Consider the following 23,723-nt stretch of genomic DNA (forward strand, 5'->3'; position numbering starts at 1 on the left):
AAGCCTTACATTATAATTTCTATGTCTTTAGTATTTACTAATCCCTCCTCTTTTTTTTCCTTTAACAAAATGAGAGAGAGAGAGAGAGAGAGAGAGAGAGAGAGAGAGAGAGAGAGAGAGAATATGAATGAGCAGAGCAGTGGAGTGCAGCTTCAGGCTCTGAGACTTGGCAGGCAGAAACATCTGACAAGTCTAATAACATCGTTTTTCATTGTTTTTACTCTTAGAGCTACCGCCTGTTTATGGCATAGGATATCAGTTTTCCACTAACAGTAGCCATCAAAAGAGTCCTTCTAAAATACAAGTAAGTTCAAAGTAATTTTGGGATACCCATGTGAGGTAGGAAATATTACGGTGGGAAGTGAGTATGGCAAACGTTATGAGGGCAGGATGCAGATGACTGTGCAGAAACACTGAAGTGTGAGGTCTTCCTGCAGGTGGCTGCCCTTAAGGCCCTCTCTCCCAAGTCCCAAGGATCCGCCACCCCTGGCAGACAAACTCCTGGCTCCCAACCTCCCGCCCAGCTTCCCCAGCCTTACACTTACCGGAACCCGGCTGCTGGCCGGGGCCTCGCGCTGTGACTGCACCCCTGCTTGCGCCAGGCCTGCGCCCCCCGGCCGCGGGGCACCCTCGCACTTGTAGGCGGTCAGCTCCACGCCGATGTCCCTGCTGGACACCACTGCTCCCTGTGCCACGGCCTTGGGACAGATGGGCTGGGGTTGCAAACCCTTCTTGGTTTCAAGATGGGAATTGGTTTATTATTTAAATCACAAAAGTAACACATTAATTTGAAAGATTCAGATATTACAGAATGTTAACGAATAAAGTGAAAAGGTACCTGAATCAGATAATATGTCTTCTTTAAACATTTTCGCTATGTCCTTCTAGACTTCCTCACTCTCCTCTCTCTCTCTCTCTCTCTCTCTCTCTCTCTCTCTCTCTCTCACACACACACACACACACACACACACTCTTTTACATAAATGGAACGTACTGCTTTGTAATCTGGCTTTTCCACATTATTATATCTTAACTAGGTTTCCGTGCTCTCCAGTGCATATCTTTCTTTAGGGACCTATATTCCATTATAAGGGTGATGGGTAACTTATTTAGCTACTTTCCTACTGTGCAATTTTGATTATCCTTATTTCCTCATTATTGTTAACAACTACCACATACAAAATAGCACCTTTTCCTTCTCTGTTCTTTACTCCAGCGATTTTCAACCCGTGTGCTGCAAGAATTTTTAAAATATGCAATACCTGAGTATTTAGTTAGGGGCAATGACCTCTTTTCTCTTACATTGTGGAATGAAAAAATAACAACAGTGAACACAACAATAATAGTCAGGTGTGAATACTCTGTCTTGAACCATAAATATATAGATTATAGCCCTAATTGATTTGGCTCAGTGAACTGAATGGTTCTGGTTCAGTTCTGGTCAAGAGCACATGCCTGGGTTGCAGGCTTGATCCTTAGTGTGGGGAGTGCAGAAGGCAGCAGATCAATGTTTCTCTCTCATCATTGAATCTTGATGTTTCAATCTCTCCCTCTCCCTCTTGCTTCCTCTCTGAAATCAATAAAATATTATAGCCGAAACAGGTTTGGCTCAGTGGTAGAGCATTGGTCTGCGGACTGAAGGGTCCCAGGTTCGATTCCAGTCAGGGGCATGTACGTTGGTTGCGGGCACATCCCCAGTAGGGGGTGTGCAAGAGGCAGCTGGTCGATGTTTCTGGCTCTCTATCTCTTTCCCTTCCTCTCTGTAAAAAATCAATAAAATATATATATATATATATATATATATATATATATATATATATATATAAAAGAAAAAAAAGTATTATATATAATACTTTTATTATATATAACATATAACATATAACGTATAACATATAACGTATAACATATATAATATATAATATACTATATAATATGTATATATAATATAATATAATATTATATATAATATATATAATAGTGTTGCATTTTATTAGTTATTAATAAGGTTGCATCAGATTGTTTAATTCTTGATACCAGAAGTTCTTATATCCAAGTATAAACACTTGATTTTTTAAAAAGTTACTTGGAAGCAATGAAGGTAGGCAATTACTATTATTATTTTTTTTTGTAAACCAATCAAAACTACACCTATTTATGTCAGATCAGCAAAAAATACAATACATTTTTTGCATGCCACAGAATTTTAGTAATTAGCTTATGTGTGACATGATATGAAAAAGGGTGAAAATTGCTACTTTATCTTGATTTGTTTTCATAGCATTTATTATCACTTGACAGTATTTATTTTATTTGTTTATTGGCTGTCTCTTCAGAACATAAACAGTGAATGTATCTGCCTATGTTCTATCTTCAGCATCTAGTACAGTACGTGGGAAATAGTAGGTGCCATGCTCGATAAATGTGTGCTAAATGAATGAATGAACAAGGTGATTAAGGCATTCTTGTGCACCTGTCCAACTAGCTTTTTAGGAAAAATCTCTAAAAATGGAATTGCTGGGCTAGTGGATATAGATATTTAAAATGCTGACACTTGCCAAAACCGGTTTGGCTTGGTGGATAGAGCGTCGGCCTGTGGACTGAGGGGTCCCAGGTTCGATTCCAATCAACGGCATGTACCTTGGTTGCGGGCACATCCCCAGTGGGGGGTGTGCAAGAGGCAGCTGGTTGATGATTCTCTCTCATTGATGTTTCTAACTCTCTGTCCCTTTCTCTTCCTCTCTGTGAAAAATCAATAAAATATATATTTTTAAAAATGCTGACACTTATGGCCAGACTGCCCGCCAGAAAGGTTGTGCCAATTTGTTTTTTGGCAGAGGTGTGTAAGGCCCCAAAGGAAACATGGCTTTTTAACAATTTGCGGTGTGCCATAACTCACCTAGTTTCCAAAGTCAGCTTCCTCCTTCAGGGAGTTTCCCCTGATTAACAGTAGACAATGCTCTCTTGTTTCTACCTGCCCCTCCGTTTCCCAAAGCTCTGCTCTTGGCACCATTCCAGACGGGTTCTCTGGTCTGACCAGGCGGGACTCCCCCTGGTTTTCCCACTGGGCTTCACATTCTTCTAGGCCGAGGCAGGGCAGGGCAGGCCTGGAGGCTTCTCTTCTTTGGGCCTTCCCCAGGGTTCTCAGGCTGGCAGTACAGCCCACTAAGTTTCAGGCGCCCTCCATCTCCTTCACCTATCCTTACTCCCTCAGGTGCTGCTGTGATCTCTATGAATTCCTACCGAAACCCACAGAGCCTGTATGCACTCCAGGCTCTGGCAGCTTTTTGTGGGTTTCATCCAGGTTCAAAAAGCAATGCTGATGCTAATGCTGATGGTGTTGATGGTGATGATGAATGGTCCATCTGGACCATGCTGCCCAGGTCACTCAATACTTTCCAGGCATTCATTCCACTGGCCCTTTAAATGTCAGAAAGGGAAGTCAATTTGTAAATGTACAACCTGAGGCTCAGCGAGGTTAAAGGATGAGCCCATGGCCATACAGTTAGCAAGTGCTGGATCAGAGACGTCAAGGTGAGTTTTTCTGATCTCATGTTCCCTCTCTTTTCATTGTCCCCCACCTTTTAATGGAGGGCTCAAGATTTGAGAAGGTTCTTGGACCACACAATCCTGAGCTACCTTGGTCCTTAAATTGCCTCTCCGCCAGTGTGCATACTGCTGCTCAGTGACTGGTGCCACCAACAGGGCAGAAGGCAACTTGGTCCCCATGGGTTTGCCTCCATGGTGGACCGTTCCTTCCCCATCGCACCTACCTGGGGCCACCTCTGGCTCCTTCTCATTCTCAAACTCCTCGACAGTCTCTTGGAGTCACAGGGCACTGGGTCTGTCGCCTTGAAGGACTCATAGAGCCTGTTTGTCCACTGGCCTTCTGACCGGATGTGTAGCCAGATGGTGTCTGAACAAGAGATGGGAGGTTATCAGTGCTGGAATCCAGTGAGAAGCAGGCCCGGCTCACCTGAGAAATTGGAGCTGGGTGTATGCTGCTCAAGTCCTGGGTTGAATGTCCTTCCTCAGATCTAAACTAGCACCACAGTGACATGGAGATCTGACCTCTCCCTTGCAAATTTTCTCAGTGAAGACGATGTAAGCCTCCCCAGTAAAGGCTCAGTCTCCTCTGCCAAGGCAGGCGTCAGAGCTGCCCTGAGCACACTAGGAGCTCCCTGGGGTGGAATCCCTGCCTCCTCCATCAGGCCAGGGTCTCACTAAAGTGGGGACCATCTCCCTCCCACATTCAGCCAGGTGCCTGTCAATGGCTCTGCACATGGTAGGTGTTCACCTGGTGGTGGGACCAATGACTTTAATTGCACCTAGTGCCTAGGATGTGGCAGGTGCTTCCTGAGGTTCCCTGTTGAGTCGATGGCTGCGGGAAGGCAGAGTTGGGTGGCCACCCTTCTGCTGAGGGGGACCAGAGAGAACCCACAACATTAGACTGAGGAGGCCCCTGAGAGAGCTCCTTTTCTTTCCTTTTAACCCAGGGACTGTCCGGGCAGCTCTGTGAAGGCAATGGATAGACTCCTCACAGTAAGGTTTTTCAATACATAAAGTAACAAATGAAACCAGTTATGAAGAGAAAATTATCAAAATATTTTTTTAAAAAAACCAAATGTGTGATTTAGGAATGTATGCGCTTCTTTGTTAACACATGAAATAACTCCCGCTGGGGAGTTGATGGCCACTGGAATCTGAAGTAATGATGAGGTATCAGCCACAATTGCCGTGTGGTATAAAGGAATCTATGGCTTTTATTTAGAAAAAGCCACAGGTGTTGTTAACACTATTGCGGGTTATCTGCATTCCTAAATGAAGAAAAGACTAAGTTTCAATTAGAGGTTCGTGACAATAGAGATGTCTCTTCCCCCCCGCCCCCCCCCCTCCCCCCCCTCCCCCCCCCCCCCCCCCCCCCCGCTTCCAAGTTCACAAATAAACTGGTTCGGCCCTGCATTTACAGAGGCCGGAGCGGCATGCTCTCACAGCTTTGGGAGGGGCGAACTGAAAACCCAGGACTGGCGCTCAGGTCCTCAGACACTTCCTCCCACGCTCCTCTCCCAGGCTTCCTCACCCTTCAGGATATAAGTGCGTGTGCATGTGCGTGTGTGCGTGCATGTGTGTGTGTGTGGTGGGGGAGGGGTGGCTATGCCTTCTCTACACACATGCATCCTGAAGTGCCTCACACAGTCATCCACACGTAGGAGGTCCCCCTAAATGTCAGTTGCATTAAAACAGCCACAGCTGCCAACCTGAGTCCCGCTCCTGATTTCTGTAAACAGCTTTGTAAACAGAGTCAGAGTATTTCCCAGCCCCCGTAAGGACTCAGCTCATTGCAGGAGACTCACGGCCCAAGAGGTAGGTGGATTCGAAGCTGAGTCCCTGAAGAAGCCCCTTTAAGAACTGGTCAAATAAATACCCCATCCATATAATAAACACAGTCATTATAATCAGAGTAATAGCAATATCCTGGAATACTATGCAGCCACGAAAAGAAAACATTCTTTTTGAAAAAAAAAACTGACACGCAGAGATTTTCATGACACACTATTCACTGAGGAAAAGTTGGCTGCAAAACAGTATGATCCTGTGTATGCAAAGCTGTCCCTGAATCTGCTTATCCACGTAGATGTACTGGCTGGCGGGCTGTTCACCAAAAGATTGACAATAGTTTTCTTTGAATGGAATTGAGGGATTTTAATTTTTTAACTATGGTATTTTATTTTTATTTACTGATTTTAGAGAGAGAGAAGGGGGAGAGAGAGAAAAAAGTGGGGAAAGGGAGAGGGAGAAACATTAACTCGTTCCATTTATTTTTATGCACTCATTGGTTGCTTCTTGTATGTGCCCTAACCAGAGGATCTGACCCATAACCTTGGTGTATCAGGATGACGTTCTAACCAACTGAGCTACCCAGCCAGGGCCTTTAATTTTCTTCCGTACAGATTTCTATAATATATGGTCTGAACTTTCTGAGAGCATATATCTTCTTTAGAAAACAGAAAAGGGAAGAAAAATAGAAAGAAAATAACCCATCCTCTGCAACCTCCAGCCCTGTCTTCATCCCATTCTACATCCAGGCCACCAATCAGGTCACTCAAGGGGGGTTGCTGTGCAGCCTCATGTGGGGGGAACCCTGGCCTTCATCTGCACCCTGAGCTCTCGGAGCTGGGGCCTGTGGGCTCTGGTTAGGAGGCATCCTAAGTGAAGCTAAATCCTTTCACAGGGATTGGTCAGAGAGCCCTGTCCCCCGCATGAAGCCGAGCAAGGGGCTCAGTGTAACAGGCCACCCAAAGCCTGCACTGTCAGAAGCACCACTTGAGGTGGGAAGGCCAATTGCTGGCCTGGCCAGGAGGGCAGAGGTCTGGGTGGTGGCTCCAACAACAGCCTAGGACCAGAAGGAAGGCACACACATGGCAGGGGGGGTGGGGGTCCGAGGACAGCTGGGTGAAGGAAGGGCCAGCTGAACAGGTCTATGGGTGTTGGGGACCCGCAGAGAAGGGGAGTAGCGTAGGGCTGGGGCAAAGGATGTGAGGGAGTCTGCTGCCTGGAGGTCAACGGGCTCATGCCCACAGGGAGTGGGGAAGCCTGGTTCTTGGCACAGCCCCCTGGCACCCCTTCCTGAGAGCTGGCTGCTCCTCTGCTGAAGACCTTCATGGGATCCCACCTGCCGGGCCATCCAGCTTCCAAATCTGCGTTCAAAGCCTCCTTGGTCCCACCTGGCTCTAATTGGCTTTGCCAGCCACGTTGTCTGCCTTTCATCCCTCTTCTGACCCTCTCTCCTGTCCCCCCATTCTCTCCCTCTCTGCATCCCTCCCTTCTTTCCTCCCTACCCCACCCCAACCCGTAGCTCCAACAACATCTGATGTTCCATGTGTCTAGGCTTTCATGGCTTTTGCCTATGCTTCTCCCCTCTGTCTCCTCCCCCACCTCCTTCCCTGTCTACTAAACTCCTACTAACCTTTCAAAGCTCAGCTGAAACGCCACATGCTGCAAAGGCTTGACTACTTGTCCCATCATGTCAGGCCCTCCCCTGTGAGCTTTGCAGTGGCTGGTACAGCTCTGCCCAGGCCATTCACCGTGTCTACCCATCTGCCTCCTTGTTTCAGAGGGAGACGAACTCTGCGCGCCTGGTTTTGCTCCCCTCCGAGTGACCGGTTTCTAGGCTGTGCTTGGTGCCCAGTGGAACTCAGTCAATATCGGAACGAGGGGAGGACCTGGCGTACCTTTCTGCTCCGGAGCACTGCTGATGGTGAAGGGGTGCCACTCGTAGCGCGCGATGGTGGGGATGTTCAGATACAGGTAGTCGCCAGGCCTGTAGTTGAAAAGAGGGGGCCTCTTGATGAGGAGATGGGTCACCTGGGGAAGGAAGGGAAACCAGCATCATTCCTCTGCCATGAATCAGGCCAGCTCAGACAGGAGACCTTTCTGGGCCTCTGAGTGGGGACCACCCCTGCAGTTCATCTGCTAGCCAGGGAGGGGCAACTGTCAGAGTAGGGAGGAGTCAGGCTGTGTCTAAAGCGGGGTTCATGGCTGGATTCTACTTCTTAGGGTGTAAATGCTGCTTTTTAGTGGCCCCCTCCTCTGTGAAGCCCTCCCTGGCTGTCCTCGCCTCTGTCTCGGAAACTCCGGTAGCACTTGGCCAGCATTCCAACCCGTGGGATAATAACATCATCCTGGGTCATAGCGTCAGTTCATTGAGTACTTTGCTGTGTGCCAGAGCTCCGAGGAGCACATTAAGTGTTCTCGCTAGTCCTCGCAGTGACTTGTCATACTTTCACCACGTTCTGGATGAAAAGCTGAGGCACAAAGAGGTTAAATAGCTTGATCAGGGCCATTGGCCAGGAAACCATGGCATTTGAATCCAATAAATACTGTCTGATGCCAGAACCAGGGCATAGATGGCAACCTCATTATTTAACTTCATGTCCTCACGCTCAAGTCACCCAGAGCCCTGCCCGCCCTGAATTGCCTTCCCTTTCTCCATAAATGGCCCAAGTCACTTAGACACCTGGGAGGTGTCCTAGCCTCCTTTCTCTCTCTGCCCTGAAATGCATCTAGTGACCTTTGGAGTCCTCCTGTGATAGGCCCCCTCCTCACCCCGCAGTCACCGCCCAGTTCAGGGTCAAGGCCCTAATGCGCTCTGTTCTGCATTTGTGCAAAACTTCCCAAATGGTCCCCTCCAAGCCACCTCCCACAGAGCAACTAAAACCTTTAGCTGGGACACGTATCAGCGTAATACCACACTCTCTTCCCCACCCTGCTCAGAGGTTCCCGGGGGCCTGCAGAGGGAGGCTACCTTCCCCACTAGGCCCTGCTCACCCCTCCAGCAATGCCCTTCCATGTGTGGTCAGTCCAACAAACTCCTACTCATTCTCAAAGCCCTGATAAGGCATCGCCTCCCTCACTCTGAAGTCTTCTCTGGCCTCTCAAAGGAAAGCGTTTGATTCCTCCTGGAACTGTACTTCTCTTACCAACACAGCCCTGCGCTCTAATGAAAGGGCCGATCCCCTGCTCGCCTCGGGACCGTAGAGAGCAGGACAGGGCCTGAGCCTTTTCTGTGTCTGTCACCTTAGCCAGGGCCTCCACCTCATAGCCACTGGCCATATGCTAACTGAGCATGTCCTTTGCAGCCCTGGCTTTTAGCGGCACCCTGTCATTCCCCTTCCTGTGGTGTCGCTCCTGAGAGGCTGGGCTGGGTCTTCACTTTGCTTGTCTCCTCCCCTGGTCTGGGGCTCCCTTTTCCCTTGGGGGCCAACTAGGACATCCAGCTGCTGTGCCCTACCACCCTCTGCATCTCCCCTGGGCCCCTCAGGCCCTCTTTGCACCTTGGAGGGGAGGAGATTGACCTCCACGATGCTCAGGGCTGCCATGCGGGACACCGCCAGCCCGACGGCCTTCTCCAGGAAGAACAAGATGCCGGGGACCAGCAGCCACTTCCAGAAGTTGGGCCCATGCAGGATGAGCAGCAGCCACATGGGAAGGTAGGCCAGGTGGGTCCAGTAGAACACCTGTGGAGGTGGGGCGGGGGAGGGGGGAGAGAGAAGCCGCTAGAGTTCAAGGCAAGGCCTGGGCTCAGGGCCATCCTCAAAGCCAGGATGGTGCCCAGAGCCTTGGCCATACACTCCCTCTCCTGGGGACTGAGCTGGGTAAGAGGCTGGAAGGCATCCTTCCTTTGTTGTTTTGGGGACTTGGCCCAGGGAGCCTGGTGCCAGCAGGCAGACATCTGAAGGACCCCCCTGGGGGTGCTCTGGGCAGAGTGGAGCACCCCCAAAGGCCTCGTAGCACTGATGTCCCATCACACTGACCCTTCCTCCGGGGAAAGAAAGGCCAGACAACAATGGTGTTCTGGGAAAGGAAGAGAAAAAAGCGGAGCACGGAGTTTTAATACGTGTAATACGCGCTCTGCTACCCTCTTGGGACCTTGGTTTGGTACAGGACATGTCTGAGCTTTAGATTCCTCATTGTTAAATGGGGATGCTGATTCCTACTTCAAAGGGCTGCTGCTGGCCCAGAGTAGGTGCTCTTATATGTCTATTTCTGATGTGACCAGGTCAGTCCAGGGACAGCCAGCGTCTCCAAACTAAATCCCCCCGTGGCCTCCTGTGTCTTGAGGAGGTTAGAGAGGGAAGCAAAGATAAAACTAACATTCTTTGGAGCACTTATGTTCCAGGTAGGTAGTTACTGGCTTCACATGCGTTATCTCATTTAATTACTAAAATAATATCAAAAGTAGAAGATGATAGCTTTATTTTACAGATGAGGAAGCCGAGTGTCCTGTAAATCGAGGGGTGGGGATTAGAACCCTGGGGGCCTGTGTTCCTTCCCCTCCCTGTGCCATCTTGAGCCCGCTTTAATCAAACTAGGGGATGAGCCGGAGAAAAGGCAGAATCTTCCAGAGCAAAACACTTGCACTTGGAAGACATTAACAACGCCCAATGGCAGAACCCAAATCACAGGCACATAATATGCATACTAGGCTGGGGCCTTCATGGGCCTGGGGCACGTCAGCGGGGGCACGGCATGAGATGAGATGGGAGCCGAGCCTGGGAGAGGCACAGGGGCAAGGGCTGGGCACCTCAAAGTGGCCGCTCCTGCGGATGCAGGAGCTGGAGCAGGCGAACATGAGGAGCAGCAGCAAGAGGAGAGCCACGCCGGTCAGGGAGGCCAAGCCGTGGACCCAGCCGATGCCAGGCCTCGTGGTGAGCAGCACTTCCCAAAACTGGAAGGGGCTGGACTCAGACAGGGCCTGGAGCGCTGGAGACAAACACAAGAAAAGCTCTTCCCACTCCACCTTCCTTTGTGGTTGGTCCCCATCCCTCCCCACCAGATCCCCCTGGAGGCGGGGACTTTTGTCCAGAGTGCTGGCTTATGGGGGCACCCTTCTCCATTCATTAGGCAGGCAGGACACTCAGGGACTGGATAACTGAGTGGTTGTGAACGGCTCAGGTCCCACCATCTCCCCAGCCCCAGGCCACTCACCGAAGTTCACCACATGGGCCACAGTGTGCACAAGGGAGAGCCCGACCACCACGTAGCCCATGAGCTGGTGAAACTGTATGTTCTGGTCCAGGGGCAGGACCTGAGCCAGCCACGTGGCCCGCAGCCACGTGAGGCAGCGCCTCAGCATCAGCACCTGCAAAACAAAGGCGCAGAGATCCCCACCTGACTCTCTCTGCCCTGCCCTTCTTCCCCAGCAGTGGCCTACCTGCCTCCCTCTGTTTGCCGAAACCGGTTTGGCTCAGTGGATAGAGCGTCAGCCTGTGGACTAAAGGGTCCCGGGTTCGATTCCGGTCAAGGGCATGTACCTTGGTTGCGGGCACATCCCCAGTAGGGGGAGTGAAAGAGGCAGCTGATCGATGATTCTCATCGATGTTTCTAACTCTCTATCCCTCTCCCTTCCTCTCTGTAAAAAATCAATAAAATATATTAAAAAAAAAAAAAAAAGAAAAAAAAAAGAGTGTTTGAATGAGAGATGTACATCCCTGACCATTAAAAATGTCATCTAACCCTGACTCAATCTAAAAAACAAAAACAAAAAACAAAACAAAACAAAAAACACACCAATGAACCTTGCTTTATAATTATATGCAAGTCAATTGGCTAATGATAATCAAGCATGCATATAATTAAAAGTAAACTAGAGGCCCAATACCTGGATTCATGCGCCAATGGGGTCCCTCAACCTGGCCTGCAGGGATTGACCGAAATTGGCAATCCAACACCCCCAGGGGTCCCAGAGTGTGAGAGGGCACTCTGCAAAGTTGCTGTCGCTGGACAGCTCCTACATTGAGCGTCTGCCCGCTGGTGGTCGTTATGCAGCCGGCCGGTTGCTGAGATTTTTATATGTATATAGATAGAATGTATTGGGTTGTTGGAAGGGTCTTCTGTTTTGTTTTAATGGTAGGCGTAGGCAAAAATGCTTGGTGACTGAATTCCCTGGCCCAGAGGATTCATTACGTCTACTCCTTAGCCTGGCATGCGAGGCCTCTTGAAGGGTTCTCTCTGGCTGGAGCCCTGCCCAGGAGCCAGCCCCACCTCCTCCAGATCCACTATAGTGTTGTTGTGATGATCCAATGGAAAGTGCTTAGCACCCTGATGGGTACACGTAAAGTGCCTCAAAATGTCAGCTATGTTATTTATGAGCTGTGTGACTATGGACAAGTCACTGCCCCTCTCTGGGCTTCAGTCTCCACCCCTGAGAAATGACCCTGATTTCAAAGGTGCCCTCCTGACCTGGCACTCTAGGTGTCTATGAGGAGCCTACATCGGTGCCCCTGCCCACTTCCCTGCACCGTACCCCCAGATTCCTACCGCAATGAAGCTGCAGTCGAAGTTGAGGCACTGGCCGCAGCCCTTGGCCACCATGACGCTGGCACCGCGGGCCCGGTGTGCACTGGCTGCCAGGGCGAAGAGCAGCACGTGGAGGCCCGTGTAGGCGGCCAGGCAGAGGAGCTGGCTGCGGTGATTGTGCCAGTAGGCAGAGGTCAGTGGGCGAGGACGGGGTGAGTGCCGCTTGGGGGCAGGGGGCTTCAGCCAGTGGGCAGCACTGCAAGAGAGGGGCTCCACTCAGAAGGACAAAGTGGGGCAAGCTGGGGAGGGGAGGAATCCACCTGGGTTGTGAGGGGGACCCCAGGATCTGAACCTAGAGACCCGACTCTCACTGCAGCCCACCAGCTCTCTGGAGTTTGCGGCAAGCAAGCTTCCTTCTACAGTGAGAAACACAAGCGGCTGCTTCCCGGCACACAGCTAGGTGGAGCTGGGATGGAACTTCGCTCTGTGTGATTCCAGATCTGTGACTATTTTTATTACCTCTCTTTACTTCCCAATTGAAAAAAGAAAACCCAAGAATCAAAAAGGATAGAAGACCATGAGATGTATTGTAATAAATAACCCACACACAAAAAAAAATAAACTAAAATCAGGCACTATTTAGTCCAGAACCTGGGACAAACTTGGGTCCACACCCTATGGATATCATTTATCCACAGCCCTTATTACATTTCAGCTTCTCTACTTTATGTGTTTGTTTATTGGTATACGTGACCTTCCCTCCCTCTGGGATGCAGCCCAGCAGGGACTGCCTTTTTTCAGAAGTGTCTGGTACTTAGTAGCTGTAAAACCAAGCTGAATACATGACTGCCTTTGCTAATTACTTGTGTGGTCCTAGGCATGTTACTTCAGGTGAAATAACTTTAATTTCCTTTTGTAACTTTAATCTTTTTACAGCTTTGATTTCCTTTTACAAATATACCAGTGCTATAAAGTGCGCTGGTATATTTGTAAAATTGCCCAGCACTTAGTAGGTGTTTACTTCTGTGAGTAGATTCTGAAGAGACACAGTAGAAAAAGCAAACATGACTATAGCTGTCCCCTGCGGAAAAAGTGGGCAAAACTGGGCTAAGCTAGGTTTAGGCAAGGCTGACCTGTGGGGCGGGCTGACCTGGGGGGGCGGGGCTGACATGGAGGGGGCGGGGCTGGCCTGTGGTGGGCGGGGCTGACCTAAGGCAGGGGAGGCGGGACTGAGGGATCGCTGGTAAGTGAGTTCAGGCCGCTCTCCGCTCCCAGAGTCTAAACCAGACACGTACAGTGCCCACCCCGGAGGAGGGCGGTACGCACCTGATGGTCAGGTTCTCCATGACGCCGGGGAAGCGCTGCAGCTCATCTCGGAGCTCCTCAAAGGTGATGTCGCCGCTGCAGTCCTTGTCCGCGGACTCGAAGAGCGCCAGCGTCAGCTGGTCCAGCTTCTCCTCCGACAGCGAGATGGCGCTCTCCAGCAGGCAGGACTGCAGCACCGTGCGCAGCTCGTCCGCATCGATGGAGCCATTGCCTGTCCCAGGAGGGGAGGAGGCCAAGTGGGGGCCTGCGCCCGGACCCACTCTGTGCCTGCAGACACCTCTGCCCTGCTCAGTCATTGCATAGAGAGGTGACCTTTTCCTGCTTGCCTACCTCAATCTTCCTCCAATCAGTTTCCTTTCCGGGTATAGGCCAGGCTGTCAAAGGACATGTGTCACCTCGGCTCACAAACCCTCCGTGGCTTCCTGTTGCCAAGCTCAACAGAGGCAAACCCCGCCCCGAGCATGGAGAAGCTCTGGCCTCGGTGCTGCCTTGCTGAGCTACCTGCTGCCTCCTCAAGTGTCACTCAATGACCAAAACAACTGTCCAGGAGACACCCTCACTTGCTTAATCTATAAGAAGCTACGAGCCCAGAGTCTCCATTATCCACGGGCAAACTGTATATGAGGTGATGGTGAGGGGAGAGTCCCCTGTTGTACCCTAACTTGCAGCCGGCTCTGCTCAACCATGTCCTGAGAGGCCACAGCTGGCCACTCAAGCCCAGCATGTGGACTTACGCGAACATGAGTAGCTAAAACTGATACAAAAAGGAAGCCAAAACTATCAACTGAGATGAGATTTGGGGCATTTTTTTCATATATTCATTCTTCAAAAACAGCAAGACCCTTGATTACTGATTTCTTGGCCTGCTTTGGATATACACACACATGTAGCAACAAGCTTCTGTCTCTTACTACCTGAGTGATGGTGAGCTGTAAGACCTTTACAGTAGCGAATGCTATTTTGCTCATCTTGAAAATGGGGATAATAAATCCTCCTTTTCAGAATTATCATCGCGGATGAGAGCTAATTAATTATAAAGCACTTAGCACAGTAAAAGAAGGTGGTTGCATATAAATGACAAGTCTTACCGGCTTTGTGATCATCATTTGGGCCAAAGCCAAATGTAACCACATTACAGAGCAGAGTCTAACACTCCACCCTCCAGCCGCACCTCCTGTCCTCAGCTTTCCTAGTCAACAGGTTTCAGACTACATCCAGAGCACCAGTCCCTCCCTTAACCTTTCACGCCCTCTCCTCCACCCAGCTCTGTTCTCCTTGGGCATGTGCAAATCCAGAGTCTATCCTCCTTCACAATTATTCTCATGCACACACTCTTCTTCCTCATCCCTCTGTCCTATTCCACTGGCCCTAAAAATACCCCATCCCTGGGTGAATCCAGCCACCTCTTTTCTCCTTTCCTGCACCAGGGCAGCTAAGTGAACATTGCTGAAGAAAATCACCCGGGAGGGCAGGAATGGTTTGATCCCCAGCCACAGCAAAGCCTGCAGCTTGCCCACAGTCCTCTCCTGCACCTCTCGTAAGGCCACGCTCCCGCTGTCTGCAAAGATACTTCTCACCTCTATGCCCATCCAATCAGTCCCTCCCTGGCTCTTAGTGAAAGCTGGAGCCACTGGGAGAGAATGCCCCCTAGCTCTTTCTATAAAACTACAAGCCTCGTTACACCCGCCCTGCCCTCTGTCTTTCTCCCCACCTCTGTCTGCAAGAGACCTTGAGTGTGATGTAGGCCTGTGTCCCTCTTGTTATAGGCCAAACTCTCCATCCTCAAGTCTTCGAAAACTCCCAGGGATGAGCACAGCTTGGTGGCCAGAAAGTAGTCAGTAAAGAGGGCCCTGTGACTAGAATGGGGTCTGAGGAAAATGCCCAGGTAGCAGCATGCTCAACTGCCCATGGAGTGGGCAGGCCAGCCAACTCGGGGGGTGGGTTCCAGGAATGAGGTCTGGCTAGATTGAGCCAGGTGGGCATGGGAGCTGGAGAAACCCCACCGGCCAGAGAACCTTGCCCGGCAGCAGATTAGCCGGTAGGTTGAGCTTTTCAGGATGGAAATCTAGCCCGGCGACTGCCCTGCTCACACTCTTTGACAGTTCCCCATTGCTCGTTCTACTCCAAAGCATGGCCTCCAGTATGGCCTCACCCACCATTCCAGTCTCATTGGGTGCTTCTTTCCCCGTCCAGTCTCCTTTGCCCTGATGATTCCAGGCCTTCGGAAACCCGTTAGGTCACAAAGTCACCAAATATGTAAAAACCAGGATGTTCATTGCAGTGTCATTTATAATGCCGCCCACAGAAAGAAAGGGGGAGGACACTGGAATTCTCCATTTCAGTAATAGGGTTTGAGTAAATAATAATAAATAACAGAGTGTATCCTATGCTAGGTATTGTTCTGAGTTTAGCTAAGCTAACTAATTTAATCCTCAGGTCAACTTCATGAAATGTATTATTATCGTCGTTCTCATGTGATAGGTGAAGAAATTGAGGCATAGAGAAGTGAAGTAACTTGTTCAAGGTCAAATTACTGGTGTTCTGGGCTGCAGACAGCTCCTCCGCTGCCTGGAGGCAGGATGCCTTAGGACAGAGGGAGGTGGAGTAGGTCACCTGGGTCGGTCGGAGTTTAGAGGGAGGTGGCGGTTCATGCTCTGGCCAAGCATGCTCAGGCATTACACGTGTGCCCTGAGTTCCTTGGGAATGGCTGAAATAGCTTTTGTAACCTTTGGTTGTCATTGTAACTGTCCTAACCCCCTCTTGTGGTTTCGGAGTATAAATTTGCTGTAACACCTGTGGTCTGCACTGCAGTTGGGCTTTTACCGCGGTGAAGTGCTGCAACTGCAGTCCCTGGCCAGTTTATTAAAGGCTCATACATTTTGATCTCTGTCTCTGGTGGCTGTCTCTTGCGGGTCGCTCCATAACACTGGTGGAGCTGAGATTTGAACCTAAGTAACCTGGCCTCAGAGTCAGAGATCTTAACTATGTCCTAAGCCAGGGGTCTTCAAACTACGGCCCGCGGGCCACATGCAGCCCCCAGGGGAGTCTGATCCTGCCCGCCAGGTTTTTTGGGCAGTGAGCGCAGCCAAGGTGTTACAGTAGGAATTAGTAGTTCATATAGTCCGGTCCTCCAGCTCTCTGAGGGACCGTGATCTGGCCCCCACTTTAAAAAGTTTGAGGACCCCTGCCCTAAGCTATATAGGACCACTATGTGCAGTGGAATATGACACAACCACTTAAACTGATGTTATAACTACACTGAGTTACCACTTCACACTCACCAGTATGGTTATTATAAATTTTAAAAAAATGCTGGCAAGGCTGTGAAGAAATTAGAACCCTTGTGCTGGTGGGTATGTAAAATGGTGCAAACTGAAAAGAGTATGGTTCCGCAAAAAAAATTAAAAATAGGATTTCCCTGTGATCCAGCAATTCCATCTCTGGGTATATGCCAAAAAGAATTGGAATCGGTTTGTCAAAGAGATAGTTGTACACTCATGTTCATTGCAGCGTTGTTCACTATATTCAAGAGGTGAAAACAACTCAAGCATCCATTGATGGGTGAATGAATAAACAAAATGTGGTATATACAGACAATAGAATATTACTTAGTGTGTTTTTTAGAATGAAATCTTGTCACCTAGCAAGTACATGGATAAACCTTGAAGTCATGATGCTAAATGAAATATTGTGATTCCACTTATAAGAGATACCTAGAATACTCAACATTTTAAAGACAGAAAGTAGAACGGTGGTTGCCAACGATGGGGATGGGTGGGGGGAGAGAATGGGAGTTAATGAATAATGGATCCAGGACTTCAGGTGGGAAAAATTAAAAGTTCTGGAGATGGATGGTGGCGATGCTTGCCTAACAATGTGAATATACTTAATGCTACTGAACTGTACACTTAAAATGGTTAAAGTTGTAAATCTAATGTTATGCAGATTTACTACAATGAAAAAATGATGTTATAAAACAATATAGTCTTATACAAACAAATGTACATATTGTTAAATAGTGATAAAAGTTAGCATGTATAGTATAATCCTATTTAGTTAAAAGTGTGTGTGTATCTGTGTGTGTGTGTGTGTGTGTGTGTGTGTGTGTGTGAGATTGAAAGAATAAAAATGTTTAAAAGCTGTCTGTGTTATCTCAACTACCCAAGGTCGCCTGCCAGTGATGGGAACAGAGCTCTTAAAGTTGTCTCAGGAAACAGCCCGGAGCAGGGAGTAAACAGAGCAGACATTGCTCTGACAGATAAGAGAAACAAGATAACAGAGTAAACTTTGCTGTGACAGTTAAGAGAAATAAAGTATGAGATTACCAGATGGGACTGTTGACTTAGGGCAGGGGTCTTCAAACTACGGCCCGCGGGCCACATGCAGCCCCCAGGGGAGTCTGATCCTGCCCGCCAGGTTTTTTGGGCAGTGAGCGCAGCCAAGGTGTTACAGTAGGAATTAGTAGTTCATATAGTCCGGCCCTCCAGCTCTCTGAGGGACCGTGATCTGGCCCCCACTTTAAAAAGTTTGAGGACCCCTGACTTAGGGACTGTTGACTTAGCGCAAGCCCTATCATAGAATATGTTATTAATGAGCCCAGTTCCCCTTTTAGAATTCCTTTGTTCCCCTCTTCCCTCTCCGTGTGTAACCCCTCCCGATGTGTAGTTTTTGCCTATATATACTTGTAAGACTTTCTGCTCTGGGCTCGACTCCTCTGCTCCTGCGGGAGTTACGCGTTGAGCCCCAGCGCGCTGAAATAAAAAGCCTCTTGCTCTTTGCATCAAGTGACGCCTCCTGCGGTTGATTGGGGTCGCCGTCTGTCCGTGGGACAGAGTGAGGGTCTCCCTCTGGGGGTCTTTCAAGATCAGTTAGAAGACAGTATAGAAAAATGTTCTGGGTAATTTTTGCTTTTTTCTTTAAAGTATTTTGTACTGTCTAAAATGTTCATAGGGGCTTGTGTTTTATTATTATTATTATAAAGAAAAAGTAACAAATATTCTTTTTTCCAATCAGAGAAAAAAACAAAGGAAAATTCTGGTCTCAGGTAAGTTGAATCAAGGGCATCTGTCTCCTGAGTCAGTCCTCCCTTCTCCCCAACCACAAAAAGGAGGCAGGACCAGTCAGAACAGTAGAGGAGGGGGGACCCACAGAGGGAGAACCCTCCGCCTCGCCTGGAGAAAACAGCCCTGTGCTGGGCACAGCCCTGAGATGGGCTGATTCCCTTTGTCCCCTCCCACGGAGACTCCTTGCCCCTACAAAGAGCCCTTACCATCGACGTCGTACACCTGGAAGAGGAATTTGAGTTTGTCCATGGGGTTGCCGTGGATGAGCAGGGTCAGTGCCTCCTGCAGCTCCTGCAGGGTGATGGTGCCACTTCCATCCGAGTCAAACAGGGTGAAGAACCGCTCAGCAAAGAAGGACTGTGGCCATAGAAGGGCAGAGACAGGCACAGATGTGGCTGCAGGGCCTGGGCTTCGAATCCATTCACCGTGTGTGAGTGTGTGTGTGTGTGTGTGTGTGTGTGTGTGTACACCTTGGGGTGATGGGTGATGGGATTCAGTCAGGACCCAGGTTGTATCTACCCATGAAGCCACACCAGGGTGCAGTGTCCATGGCCCATCCTGCCGCTGAGAGCAAGATTGGGCTCTAGTGGACGAACTACTCAGAGCCCTGCATCAAGGATGGACTTGTGTATGGGGCTCAGGCCCTCTTCTAGCCTCTGGGACTGATCAATTGTGTAAGCCATCACCCCATCAGCTTTGCAGTCCAGACTTATGGTGGCCTCTTACTCAACCTGGGGAAAGGGTCAGATTAGGGTCCTACAAGTTCTCCCAGGTCCTCTCCATCCCCTTTGGGGGTCACCACCAGGGATAAGTGAAACCAGGAAGGACTTATAGAGTAGATGTCACCTGTCTTTTCCTTTACTTGTTTAGGCTGCCTATAGCCTACACTTAACGATTGTTCTTAAGTGCGAATTCACTCCATCCATCCATCCATCCATCCATCAACAATCATGTTCTGCATAGCCCCTGCTTTCCAGGCCTGGCCTTAGACACCGGGAAAGAGACATTAAGAAGACCTGGATCAGTGTCCCAGCTATTCTGTGTTTTGGATGCTTCCCTCAAGGCAGAGAGAGAAGCCTGCAGGGCTCCTGTGTCTGACCTAAAGAAACCGTGAGTTCACATGCAGAATGAAGTCAGCAATCAACAGTCAAGCCTACCTTGGCTTTACTCTTTTCCCCCTGGATCCATTGAGTAATGCCTTTGTCACTCTCTACCTTCCTGAATGGCCTTTATCTTAAAACTTGTTACAGCCTCTGTTATCATTGTAATGTATTGTTAGGCAGAAGGTCTTTTATTTTCTTCCCCATAATTACAATGGAAGGAGACAGAGCATTTAGAGTTCTTTGCAGTATCCCAGGTACCAGCAAGTGAGGAATCCTCCAATCCAAAAAGGGACATTCAAATGATCATTGGCTCCCCCTTATCAAGAACATAGGCCATTATCTGATGCCAGCCCAGAGGACAACTGGGGAGAAGTTGGCATTTGCAGGCTCAGTCCTGCTGTTTCTCTGCTAGTGTCACCACTGTTTGTCAGGTATGCAGGCTGTTATGGGGTGTGCAGAGGACCCACAAAATCGAAGGAAGACTGGGAATGATGTGGCTGAGGGAGAAGCTCATTTCATTCCATAGCATCAAACTCTCCCCCTACCCCTGAGGCTAGTGGAAATTGTGAGGTCAAATCAATATTTCTTAAGATTTGAAAGGCTACTGATTTCCAACTTTGTGTGTGGTTTTGAAGATCACATAGGCATGGCTACCAAGAGGGATGGAAGAGAGACAGAAACACCCTCCATTTCTGCTCAGAAGTGGGGCCTCAACCCCAGAGGAAACCCAGAGAACCCAGAGGGGACCATTCCCTCCTTGTGAGGCACTGTGTCCTGGGAACCAGATTGTCTTCCTCTGTAAACACAGTCCCCACTTCTGGAGTGGATACTTGCCTCTTTCACATTCAAGGCTGTTTTGAATTCTTGCAGGTTGATCTCCCGGTCTTGTCCAGCAATGGTCTCAAACTGTTGTGTCACCCACTGAAGCCACTTAGCATCCTCCTTGGCACTCATGATACTGAGACAAAGGAGACAGGTTTATGAATTTGGGATGGTTTAGGGCTTATAGTGTCCCAGGACCTCTTCCTTCCTCTAACTAGGACCATGGGCCTCCCAAGGGGTTGAATCAATTTGGGCCATGAGCCGAAACCTGTTTGGCTCAGTGGATAGAGCGTCAGCCTGCAGACTGAAGGGTCCCGGGTTCAATTCCGGTCAAGGGCATGTACCTTGGTTGGGCACATCCCCAGTGGGGGGTGTGCAAGAGGCAGCTGATCGATGGTTCTCTCTCATCGATGTTTCTAACTCTCTATCCTTCTCTCTTCCTCTCTGTAAAAAATCAATAAAATATATTTTAAAAAAATATTTGGGCCATGGAAGAGGAGCCCCCACACAGGTGTTTCTTTCTGTCTTTAAGATCCTGTCTCTTCCTGTCATCTAGTATCATTTGGTCCAGGCTCATGTCTTTTCAGGTACTGGAATGATAGGGCCCCAGTGAAATGACCCCTAAACTATAGGAATAAGGTTGGATAATGCTGCTCCCAGAGTGCTGTTAAAAGGATGACAGTGACTTTCCACTCACATTTATACAGCTCTATACTGTCTTCCAAAAACTTCCTACCCATTACTTATTTTGGTCTCTGTGGCAATCTGTTGGAATATGCCATCTATAAGGAGGAAATAAGCTCAGAGCAGTGGAGTAATTCAGCAAAAGTTACGCAGCAAGTTAGACACAAAGCTCAAATCCAAGGCCAGTGTTTTTTCCATCATGTCCCAGAGCCTTCACCCTCTGCTTGAACACTTCTAATACAAGCCACACCAAGACTCGGACTTCAGGTTTTGACCCTCCAGGTCCAAGACTTATTCTACAATAGCCCAAGAATATCCCCTGTGAGAGAGCTATCCAGAGATCTGAACAGAGGTAAAAAAGAACGATCTCTTATTCTTTGAGGGGACCTGGAGAGTATTATACTAAGTGAAATAAGCCAGTCAGAGCAAGATCTCACTCATGTGGAATCTAATGAACAAAATGAGCTGATGAATAAAATAGATCCAGAGACATTGCATCATAGAATAGACTGATGAATCTCAGAGGGAATGCATGGGAGGAGGATGGGTGGGGAGAAATTAACAGAATGACAGTGACCTTTCCAGCAAGGCTATCATTCAAAATAGATGGTGAAGTAAAGAGCTCTCCAAACAAAAAAATGACTAAAGGAGTTTATCACCACCAAACCAACACTGCAAGAAATGCTAAAGGAACTGCTGTAATCAGAAGAAGAATTATATTGATATATAGAGAGAAACATAGGGATAAAGAATTAAAATGGGCTCAGTTGGCATGGCTTGGAGATTGAGCGTCGACCTATGAACCAGAAGATCATGGTTCAATTCCTGGTCAGGACACATGCATGGGTTGCAGGCTTGGTCCCCAGTAGAGGGCATGCAGAAGGCACCAATAGATGATTCTCTCTCACCATTAATGTTCTCTCTCTCCCTCTCTCTTCCTCTCTGAAATAAAAATATAGAGGAATTAAAAAAAAGAATTAAAAGAACAATAAATAAGCACCTAACTCTAATAATAAAAGCATAATATGCTAATTAGACTGGATGTCCTTCCGGATGACTTTCTGGATGAAGCTGGGGTTGCGAGGAAAGCCAAGGTCCCTGGTGCCTGCCTGCAGCTGGAGGAAAGCCCGGGTCTCAGGTGCCAGAGGGAGGCTGGTGCCAGCAGCCAGGGGAAGGAAGGCCTACTCTTGCATGAATTTTGTGCACTGGACCTTCAGATAAAGACACTTCAAAGAAAGAGAACTACAGGATAATATCTCTGATGAACATAGATGCTAAAATCCTCAACAAGTTATTAGCAGATCAGATCCAGCAATATATTAAAAAGTTCATACACCATAATCAAGTGGGATTTATTCCAGGAATGCAAGGCTGGTACAATATTTGCAAATTAATAAATGTGCTGCATCACATAAACAAATTGAAAGACAAAACCACATGATCATATCAATAGACACAGAAAAAGCATTCTACAAAATCCAACACCCATTATATATAACTCTTAGCAAAGTGGGAATAGAGGGATCATATCTCAACAGAATGAAGTCCATATATGACAAACCTACAGCCAACATCATATTCAATGGAAAAAAACTAAAGCCATTTCCCCTAAGAGCAAGAACAAGACAGGGATGTCCACTTTCACACTCTTGTTCAACATAGTACTCGAGATCAGACAAGAAAAAATAAAAGGAATCCAAATTGGAAAGGAGAAGTAAAACTCTCATTATTTGCAGATAGTACGTAGAAAACCCTAAAGACTCCACCAAAAATACTACTAGATTTAATAAAGGAATTCAGCAATGTAGCAGGATACAATTTCAACACCCAGAAATTAAAGGCATTTTTATACACCAATATGAATTGTCAGAAAGATAAACTAAACAAATAATCCCATTTACAAAAAAATTAAGATACTTAGGAATAAAATTAACCAAGGAGGTAAAAGACTTGTACTTGGAAAACCACAAGTTGGTTCTTTGAAAAGACTAAATAGAAAATAATGATTAAGAAAGAAAGTGAAACAAACAAAACAAAAACATTATCATTAACAAAGACAATAGAATTCTAGAAAAAGTAGGGCTACAGAAATATAAGAGTATCAAGTGCAAATATAAAAGTATTGGTGAATTTAGAGAAATAAACTAATTTCAAGAAGTAACAACCTGAGCTTACCAATAATCATTTAAGAAATTAGAAAGGCAGTTAAATGTCAAGCACTTAAAATAATGTTAGACCCACTTTATTTTTACAAGCGAGTTCTATTTATTCTTCAAAGAATAAGTCCAATATCAAACTATCTCAGACTATAGAAAATAATAGTAAGGTTTCCAACTTATTTTACAAAGGTAGCATACAAAAAAAAAAAATCAATCCTAGACAAATTTAACTTATAGAGATGTAAAACTCAAACTAAAATATAACCAACCTAAATCCTGAAGTCTATTTTAAAATTAATAATCCACTGTCATCAGGAAAGGCTTACTCTAGAAAAATAAGGATAATGAGGGACTATTATGAAATCTCTCCACAGTCTCTGCAGCAGAGCAATGGTCTGCTAGAGAATAGTGATCCCACCACCCCGCTTCTCCCCCCCAAAAAAGGGGAGAACAAAAAATACAAAGAACATTGGTTCCCAAACTGTCTGATATGTGCTTGTCAGAAACAGGGAAAGTTGGCTAAAATACAATTTTGGGGTGGGACCCAAGAATCTGCCAATTAACCAACACCCTGGATGTTTGTGACGCAGGGTCACATCTGGAAAAATGAACCACACCCTGAGAGTTCATCAGTTCTTACCCTTTCTTTCTCGTTTTTTTTAAAAAATATATATATTTTATTGATTTTTCACAGAGAGGAAAGGAGAGGGACAGAGAGCCAGAGATGTTGATAAGAGAAAAACACCGACCAGCTGCCTCCTGCACACTCC

At 47.7% G+C, this 23,723-nt stretch overlaps 1 protein-coding gene and 1 long non-coding RNA gene across 2 annotated transcripts in view; one reads left to right on the forward strand and one right to left on the reverse strand.

Moving 5' to 3' along the window:
* Positions 1 to 23,723, forward strand: part of LOC311624814 — a 654,664-nt gene that overhangs the window by 354,794 nt on the left and 276,147 nt on the right. The window lies entirely within an intron of this gene.
* The window catches only part of NOX5 (NADPH oxidase 5), a 38,581-nt gene that overhangs the window by 13,908 nt on the left and 950 nt on the right, over positions 1 to 23,723 (reverse strand). Inside the window, exons 2-11 of the mRNA XM_084886944.1 lie at positions 20,123 to 20,246; positions 18,392 to 18,542; positions 13,123 to 13,333; positions 11,818 to 12,052; positions 10,486 to 10,639; positions 10,082 to 10,260; positions 8,832 to 9,014; positions 7,230 to 7,362; positions 3,771 to 3,913; positions 546 to 698 (exon numbers count right to left, since the gene is read on the reverse strand). Of these exons, the coding sequence (XP_084743070.1) occupies positions 546 to 698; positions 3,771 to 3,913; positions 7,230 to 7,362; positions 8,832 to 9,014; positions 10,082 to 10,260; positions 10,486 to 10,639; positions 11,818 to 12,052; positions 13,123 to 13,333; positions 18,392 to 18,542; positions 20,123 to 20,246 (1,666 nt within the window). The remainder of the gene's footprint in view (positions 1 to 545; positions 699 to 3,770; positions 3,914 to 7,229; positions 7,363 to 8,831; positions 9,015 to 10,081; positions 10,261 to 10,485; positions 10,640 to 11,817; positions 12,053 to 13,122; positions 13,334 to 18,391; positions 18,543 to 20,122; positions 20,247 to 23,723) is intronic.

The sequence above is a fragment of the Pipistrellus hanaki genome, assembly GCF_964339955.1.
Source record: "Pipistrellus hanaki genome assembly, chromosome: 1".
Taxonomy (NCBI): Eukaryota; Metazoa; Chordata; class Mammalia; order Chiroptera; family Vespertilionidae; genus Pipistrellus; species Pipistrellus hanaki.